This window comes from Phoenix dactylifera, chromosome 8 (genome assembly GCF_051530095.1).
Source record: "Phoenix dactylifera cultivar Ajwa chromosome 8, Ajwa_hap1_PhDact_Kaust_v1.1, whole genome shotgun sequence".
Lineage (NCBI taxonomy): Eukaryota > Viridiplantae > Streptophyta > Magnoliopsida > Arecales > Arecaceae > Phoenix > Phoenix dactylifera.
In genome coordinates, this window is record NC_143197.1 from 27,401,880 (window position 1) to 27,410,539 (window position 8,660).

At 40.1% G+C, this 8,660-nt stretch overlaps 1 protein-coding gene across 1 annotated transcript; it reads left to right on the forward strand.

Moving 5' to 3' along the window:
• Nucleotides 1-81: 81 nt before the first annotated feature.
• On the forward strand, nt 82-6,706 carry LOC103717891 (leucine-rich repeat receptor protein kinase HPCA1-like). Its single transcript, XM_008806448.6, has 19 exons — nt 82-644; nt 1,283-1,406; nt 1,481-1,552; nt 1,919-1,993; nt 2,076-2,147; nt 2,260-2,421; nt 2,548-2,622; nt 2,707-2,778; nt 2,901-2,972; nt 3,068-3,136; nt 3,225-3,299; nt 3,389-3,460; nt 3,579-3,713; nt 3,815-4,287; nt 4,361-4,516; nt 5,071-5,210; nt 5,304-5,523; nt 5,617-5,852; nt 6,100-6,706. Exons 1-19 carry the CDS (start codon nt 560-562, stop codon nt 6,601-6,603), a joined length of 2,889 nt encoding a protein of 962 aa, XP_008804670.4. The 5' UTR covers nt 82-559; the 3' UTR covers nt 6,604-6,706.
• The last annotated feature ends 1,954 nt before the right edge of the window (nt 6,707-8,660 follow it).

Sequence of the window (8,660 nt, forward strand, 5' to 3'; positions counted from 1 at the left end):
AAAAATTAATATATGATACCGAAGAATAGCTCGGGGTCCACACAACTACCCCTACTAATAACATTTATTAGAAGCTAAAATAATGGCAATAAATACTTAATCCTGGATCAATTCAAACACCCTTGCAATTTGATGTTTTTTTTTTTGATTTCTTTATTCGCGTCCTCTTCCTTGATTACATCCCGCATGATCTCCTAAAAAGGACAAGGTAGGAAGTCTACTCTGGTGCCGATTCAACGTATTGGCAGCTGAGGAGAAGCAACCAACAAGAGATGAGTGATTGCCGCATCATGGTGATTGCTGCATCACACCGATCCATCATTGTTTGGCTTCCAAGATAAGGCAAGTCCTTGGGGAGGCTACCTTTTCTAACCTCCATCCTCATCATTCAGCATCCCAGAAGCATTCATGAGGGTGAATTATGGCATGTTAGTTGCTAGCCTTTTCTCTGCCAACTAAACAGCTTCTAATACAAGGTGCTGATTGGAATAAGCTGCTCTGGTGGTTGGCTTTGCCGGCGAGAGACCGGGCGTGTTCATTTTATCTCCTTCAGGCTACCATGGGGACGACCCTGCGGTTCTTGCTGTTGCTCACGTGGCTATCAGGTCTTCAACTTTGTTCATGCGACACCGATCCACAAGATGGTAATTCTCATCCTGCTGTTTGTTTGTCCACTGAATTGAAACGGATTTCTTCTTTGTTGGATGAAGCAGTTCATAGAGACGTGAGGTGGTCCCATATAAATGCGTTTTGATGAGCTTTGTCACGAGTATCATCATATTTTGGACCAAAAATTCAGTATGTGGAATGAAAATCTCAAGTGTGGATGGATGATTTCCCATTCTGTCTAATCTAAATCAATATTCAGCGTCCTTTCTCTGCATATTAGAATTCCCAAGAAGATTAAATTCCACTTAATTTTTCATCACATCTCTAGTAATATTATGTGAACCACGAATTTTCACCTCTTGACGCATAGAAGTTTAGCAGCAAGATATTTCTTTCCATTCTTACATTCTGAAGGATTGCTGATAATAGAGTTCTGTTTTGGATCTTTCATTGTAGAGTTCTCTTCCAAACTTCTTGTTATCTCATCAGATTTCTAGTCCCTTGATTATGAATAACTGCGTTATTGTTTGCTGTTTTTACTGTCATCGGTGTTTGTTTCTTCCGATCTGTAGGAGAAGGAAAAGAGATGACTCAGAAGATAGGATCTAAAATTAATAAACAGAGTCAATTATATCATTATTGGGCTAACAATGAAGTGATTTAACGCTTACAGCTGCTGCACTCCGATCGCTGATGAATCAATGGCAGGCTGCGCCACCAAGCTGGGGGCAGTCAGATGATCCCTGTGGGATGCCCTGGGATGGAGTTGTCTGCAGCAAATCCAGGGTGACAGTACTGTAAGTATTTAATCTTCTTTTCTAACTTGTTCCCTCTCATGCCATTCTCTACTTAATTGTTTCGGTGTTTGCAGGAGATTATCAACAATGGGCATCAAGGGAACATTAAGTGGTGACATAGGTCAACTCACTAAATTGCAATCCTTGTAAGTTTTTTCCCTGTCCATGTTTGCTGGAATCTGGACTTCATCATGATGTAGGCGTGGCAATGCCATGTAGGGGAAACTTTTTTCAGGATGAAAAAAATTTAGCTGAGCATCCCCTTCACAGTTACACAGAGCACTGAAACATCTTAGAAAGTATCAAAAGATGTCTCCTATACCTGTATGACCGGTTAATCATTCTCCGGTAAAAACAATGAATTAGCCAAATCCGTCCAATCTACTTGGCAAGTCTTGCTACTCATGTCTGAACTGCCAATGGACAATCATAGTGGAATCATGCATCATGATGAATATGAGGTTTGATCGTATTTTCTGGATCGAGTAGAATCTAAACCAAACCACCTGCAGGGACCTGTCCTACAACAATGATCTTCGCGGTCCACTCGCTCCAAATATTGGGAACTTGAAGGAGCTCACCACCTTGTAAGGCCAACGGCATTATTACTTGCCCATTTCTCTCTTACTAATTAACATGACCAACAATACTGTCTGTTGTACTTCTCAGAATCTTAGTCGGTTGCAGCTTTAGCGGCACCCTTCCATCAGAATTAGGCAATTTAGCGGAGCTCTCATTCTTGTAAGTCTTGCTCGATAGGGCTTAACAAAATTGCATCTTGTCGCTCTAGATCTTAATTTTTCATTGGTAAACAAGGATCTGATTTTTCTTTTCCACCAACCATAATTTCCAGGGATCTGAACTCAAATCAGTTCACTGGAAAGATACCTGGCTCACTTGGGAGCCTCTCCAATCTCTACTGGCTGGACCTGGCAAACAATAAGTTGACTGGGACGCTCCCCATTTCAAAGGGAACAACCCCTGGTTTGGACCTGCTAATCAATACAAAGCATTTGTGAGTGCTCCTTTCGAATTTCTTCATCATCCCTCCAGAAAAAGAGGGAAGAAGACAATTTGTGTTGCGTCTATTCGAGTCTTCTTGCACATGAATGATTCCTCTCTTCTTTGGGTGATTTGACAGCCATTTCAACAAAAACCAGCTATCAGGTCAAATTCCAGAACAACTGTTCAGCTCTCAAATGACACTGATACACATGTAAGCTTGCTATTTCTCATTGTTTTTGTCAGACTTACCCTCTTAGCTCTTCATTCCTTGACTGCTTTTAGCCATATGTTGCAGACTCTTTGATGCAAATCAATTTACTGGGCCAATTCCGGAGTCCTTAGGACTCGTGAAATCGCTCGAGGTTCTGTGAGTATCTTCTAACCACAAAGTGGCATGGCTCTACTGTCCTAGTCACTAGAATGTTTCTATATATTTACCTCTTATCATAAAGGAAAGGTTCATAACTATAATTTACCATGTTGCAACAGTCGTCTTGATCGGAATTTCCTGTCGGGTTCAGTTCCTTCCAATATTAACAATCTTACAAACATCAATGAATTGTAAGCGATCCCTATGCTAATCGCAATCGACACAGGTCCACAACAAGTGTTTGCAAGTGCCATCTGTACTAATTTTCTATTGCCATCATTTTCAGGAGTCTAGCAAACAATAAGCTGGATGGGTCATTGCCAGATCTGACTGGAATGAACAACCTAAATTATGTGTAAGAAGCCGTTCAAACTCCACTGCTAGTTAAAAGCTTCAAATTATCATATGACTAGTAACGGGAAATTCTTTAATTTGGTCTACAGGGATTTAAGCAACAACACTTTTGAACCTTCAGAAGTTCCAGCCTGGTTTTCAACAATACAATCTCTCATGGCCCTGTGAGTTCTCTAAGCTTTCACTAGAAATACGATGCACTTTTGTTTAGTATCAAGTAGGCTCATTTAAAATGTGTCTGCTGGTTATCCAGAGTCGTAGAATCTGGAGGTCTTTCTGGGCAAATCCCAGAGAAGCTATTCAGCCATCCTCAACTGCAGCAAGTGTAAGTGTGTTGCAACAATCTTTAATCAGAATATGAGAGGAAAAAGAAAAATTCCATTGATGGACCAGTGTAAAAAGGATCCTCTTATATCTATCTCATTGCTGTAAATCTTTCACAGGATGCTGAAAAACAATGAACTCAATGGCACCCTTGATATGGGCAGCAGCATCAGCTCCCAGTTACAGATTGTAGATTTCCAAAACAATTCTATTGCTTCGTTCATACTGACTTCCAAGTACAACAATACTGTAATGTGAGCTCTTTCCTCATTCCAATTCATTATACATTAGAATCTTTATTGCATTTCCATACTGCACATCCTCATCTGTAAGTCATTTGGCTTTTCCATTGTAGACTTGTCGGCAATCCTGTGTGCAGTTCTCAGCTATCAAATACCATCTACTGCAGCCTTCAGCAACGGACATTAACACCATATTCTACCAGCCTGTCTCAATGTGGCTCCAAATCATGCCCCGGCGATCAGAGTCTCAACCCTCAGAGTTGTGCTTGTGCCTATCCATACCAGGGGTCGATGATTTTTAGAGCACCTTTTTTCCGAGATGTGACTAATATAACTCTGTTTGAAGAACTGGAGAGGAGCATGTGGACAAAAATTAACCTTACTCCGGGTTCAGTATATATTGCAGACCCCTTCTTCAACAGCGATAACTATCTGCAACTGCAACTGAAACTCTTCCCATCCACTGGAATGTACTTCAACCGGTCAGAAGTTCTAAGAATTGGGTTTGATCTTAGCAACCAGACTTATAAACCACCAAGCATATTTGGACCGTATTATTTCATTGCATCTCCATATCCCTTCCCAGGTGTCTGCTCCATCCTCATCTCCATATACGAAATTTCTTTGAGGAAAAACTGACAAGAACCACTGCATCACAGGTGGGGCTGGTGGGAAAACCTCAATGAGCACAGGCGTTGTTGCTGGTATAGCAGTTGGTTGTGCTGTTCTTGTCGTTGTACTCGTTGCTGTGGGGATCTATGCCTTACGACAAAAGAGAAGGGCTGCAAGAGCCATGGAACTAAGCAGACCCTTTGGTAATGCTCAAAATATATAACAATCATGAACAGTGCATGTCTAGTTTGATAAATTCATTTAGCATTTGAAATAGTCTTCAGAAGAGAATGCAGGAAACATGAAATGCTGTCCACATATCAATACCACCGAGAATATGCATATATGCTAGCTATATAGGTTATGGTCATAATCAAAATTTGATATCTCAGTACCGGACCCCGTACTGGTGCCACACTAATACAGTATCGGTACGGTATGGTATGAAGCTTTTTTTGGCGTATCGAATACTCGGTACGTCACCTGTACTAGATACCGATACCGAACACTCGGTATACCATCCGTACTAGATACCGATACCGAACTAGTATAGTACGGTATATCTCGTACTGTCTAGTTCAGACCGGTACGACATATCAGGGTCATAACTTCTCTCCTTCCTAAAGAATTGATTGAAGGAAAAAAAAAAAAGGAACATAGAAATCAAGAGAAAAAAAAAACTTCATAATGCACTGACATGGAAAAAAAGAGTGAAAACATTTCTGAGTTTCCCTTTGGTATTTTTTCAACTTTTCAGCTTCATGGGCACCCAGTGGCAAAGATAGCGGTGGTGCACCACAGTTGAAAGGAGCAAGATGGTTTTCATTTGACGAACTCAAGAAGTGCACTAACAATTTCTCAGAAACAAACGAAATTGGATCCGGAGGCTATGGAAAGGTAAACAAACTGGCAGGTCATCCATTTATTAGTGCTTCTAGGAAGAAGAACACGAAGTGCTGAGTGTTGTGACTTTATCTTTTCCCTCTTAAGGTTTATAGAGGAATGCTACAAAATGGGCAAATGGCCGCAATCAAGCGAGCAGAGCGAGGATCCATGCAAGGTGGAGTTGAGTTCAAGACTGAGATAGAGTTGCTGTCTAGGGTTCATCACAAAAACCTTGTAGGCCTTGTCGGTTTTTGCTTTGAGCAAGGGGAGCAGATGCTGGTATATGAGTTTATTCCAAGTGGAACATTAAGGGAAAACTTGATAGGTCAGTACTCCATCTGCATCTCAAAAGGTTTCTGTTCCATAATGTCTTACTTTACATTAAGATGTATGCTTTTGTTGTTATTTCCAACTGCAGGAAGAGGTCGCACGCAACTGGACTGGAAGAAGAGACTAAGAATTGCTCTAGGCTCAGCTAGAGGATTAGCTTATCTTCATGAACTTGCTAATCCGCCAATAATTCACAGAGATGTCAAGTCTACCAATATCCTTTTGGATGAATCTTTAAATGCAAAGGTTGCAGATTTTGGTCTCTCAAAGCTGGTGTCGGACAGCCAAAAGGGGCACGTTTCTACTCAAGTTAAAGGAACACTGGTGAGAATCTTTGCTCCACTAATCAGCATTTACCAGTGCTTCTTACTTCTTTTGCAATTATTAGATGGCACTTCTCAATGTAATCACTCATTTGAGGGTATTAGAATATATAATTGATGATTTGCATCAAGATTCATTTTGATCTCAATCTAGTGCAACTAAAATAACTACTTTGAATATTAGAATTGGCATCTTTGGCGATGAACGTTTGCTGTCTTTAAAAATTTTCTTTGGTTCTTCCTTACAGGGTTACTTGGATCCTGAGTATTACATGACCCAGCAGCTCTCAGAGAAGAGTGATGTTTATAGCTTCGGTGTGGTCATGCTAGAACTGATAACTGCCAAGCAACCAATAGAGAAGGGCAAGTATATTGTTCGTGAAGTGAGGACGGCAATTGATAGATATGATGACGAATACTATGGCCTAAAGGAGATGATGGATCCTGTCCTCCAAAATACAGCAATTCTTACAGGTTTCAGGAGGTTTGTAGAGTTGGCAATGCAATGCGTCGAAGAATCGGCTGCAAACCGTCCCACAATGAGCGATGTGGTGAAGGAAATTGAAATAATATTGCAGCAAGATGGATTGAACACAACCTCAAATTCAGAATCTTCATCTGCCACAGAATTTGGGAACACAAAGGGTACGCGTCATCCTTATGACAATCAAGTATCAAGAAGAGACGAAGGCGGCAACGCCTTTGAATACAGTGGTGGATACTCGTACCCTGCAATAATTGACCCCAAGTAGCTGCCATTCTTTTTATTTTGTTTGTTTTGCCTTTTCCATATTTGTTTGATACATTTTTCTTTATGCCTATACAAAATCTAAATGATATTTAGAGTTATTGTAACTTGCAACTCTAGAAGATATTTTTTTTGCTCTTTGTTCTTTAATATGTGCAGGGTTTCTTGATAGCCCAAATGACCAATATTGTGTTGTAAAGGAAAGCTTCTGATACACTAAATAAGCACCAAATCATCGTCATAGCAATGATAGATCATAGGCTCAGGGAAAAAAAGGCTTCTTTTTTGTTTCAAAATATAGACTTTTCAACCTATTTTACCAGAAGATTTGTAATAATCCAGAACCTCACTCAAAATGGCTAGCTGGAAGGTATTATTTGGGTTTCTTGATCCAAGATCTATCCAGCGAATAACCGATGTGAGACTAAACACACGCCCGCACGAGTACTCACAAGATTCACTTTTTTTTCCTTTTTTGATACTAAGGGAGGGAAAATCCACCCAAGATTTTATTAAAAGAATTGGTAATTACATAGCAGATGAGTTAAAGGAAGTAGAGAGTCTACCAGATCAGAACTGCAGGTATCAGTTGTAATCGAACAAACCCATTAGAAAGGGAAGAGGATATCTACTCTATCTTTTAGCTAGCTGTGTATAAGCTAAAATAGAAACAAAAAGAAAGGATTGTGACATTTTTTGAAGAGCATAGCAACCACTTCAGCAAAACCAAGGAAATCTTTTTGATTGCAAAGTATAGATCAATCCTTAAACAGATGATGCATTACCTTCCAAAATACCGGTTCTTCCATCAAGCTTTTGTTGAGGAACATCCTAGATTTCCTTTCCTCCCAGCAACACCACACAATTTGCTGCCGCCTGCATAAAAAAAGCCTAACGAAGATCTGATTTGAAATGTTGTTTGCACCATGAAGAACATATGTCAGCCAAGCTAGTATGCACAGAAGGGACCCTTAACTTGTTTGCAAAGCCAGACCAGGCCTGGGACATCAATGGATGGTTAACAAATAAATGGTCGGTTGATTCATTGGCATATAGCACTAGGAGATTTGTGAGGACCCGTACAAACATGTGTTTAGTCCTACATCGATTATTTGTCGGATAGATCTTCGGTACTTATATAGGATCTATGTAAGGACCCATTCGAGCGTGTGTTTAGTCCCACATCGGTTAAAAAATACTTAGCTCATAGCTTATGTGGATAGGAGACACTGCAATACTGGTTCATAGAAGTTGACCACAGGCCGATCGTGGTGCTTGTAATTAGATTTGAATGAATTTGAATTCTTAGCCTGACGAGGACGTCAAGGCTCGAATGAAGGAAGTATGAATGTGTTTAGTCCCACATCGCTTATTATGACACTATGATGCTTCTAATATGTTCAAAGGAACATTTGGTAAATTCTGCTGCTGTTAAAGTCCAAAACGTCTAAAATTTCCCAGCCCTTTGTAACGATGTATAATACTAAAATGGTTCACATGCATGTAGTTAGGTGTTTCTTTGGTTCACAAGGCTCATTTGTTAGTATATTACAAATTAGGAACTAAATGAAACGCTACTGTATGATAACTAAACATAAAAATGTACCAAAGGACAGTGTGTTGGCCCATGCGTTGCAACGATATTTTCATGCCAAGGACAAGTTTGGTAACAGTGTGGCCCCAATGACAATACTCCAAACCAAATACAGGCGGAGATTACGAAGGTTCAGAAACAACAGGCGGAACTTCTTTGATGGTTCCCTGTTGTTTAGTGAGCGGCGAAACCTTCTGGAATTAAAATCACGAATCCTCTTTAGATATCCACACTGCGTCCATGTCCTCTAATAGATTTTACCAGGCTGCTCTTGTTGACAAAATAATGGATGACAAGGTTGGATTGGCATAGGTTACCTGTCAGCCCACAGTTACCGGTGAAAATGTGGAGAGTAAAAGCAGGGTTGCATGGAAATTTTTCGTGCCCTTACGAGTATTTATTTATTTATTTTTCAAATAAAGTCTGTAAGGAACAAAAGCACCTGTCTCATGAAAAGAAATAAATAT

Excerpts from the sequence above, each read along its gene's own strand:
- LOC103717891 (XM_008806448.6), top strand. The coding sequence starts at position 560 with ATGGGGACGACCCTGCGGTTCTTGCTGTTGCTCACGTGGCTATCAGGT. Across the intron at positions 645-1,282 it reads CGACACCGATCCACAAGATG|CTGCTGCACTCCGATCGCTG; the intron begins GTAATTCTCATC and ends TAACGCTTACAG. Across the intron at positions 2,422-2,547 it reads CTAATCAATACAAAGCATTT|CCATTTCAACAAAAACCAGC; the intron begins GTGAGTGCTCCT and ends GTGATTTGACAG.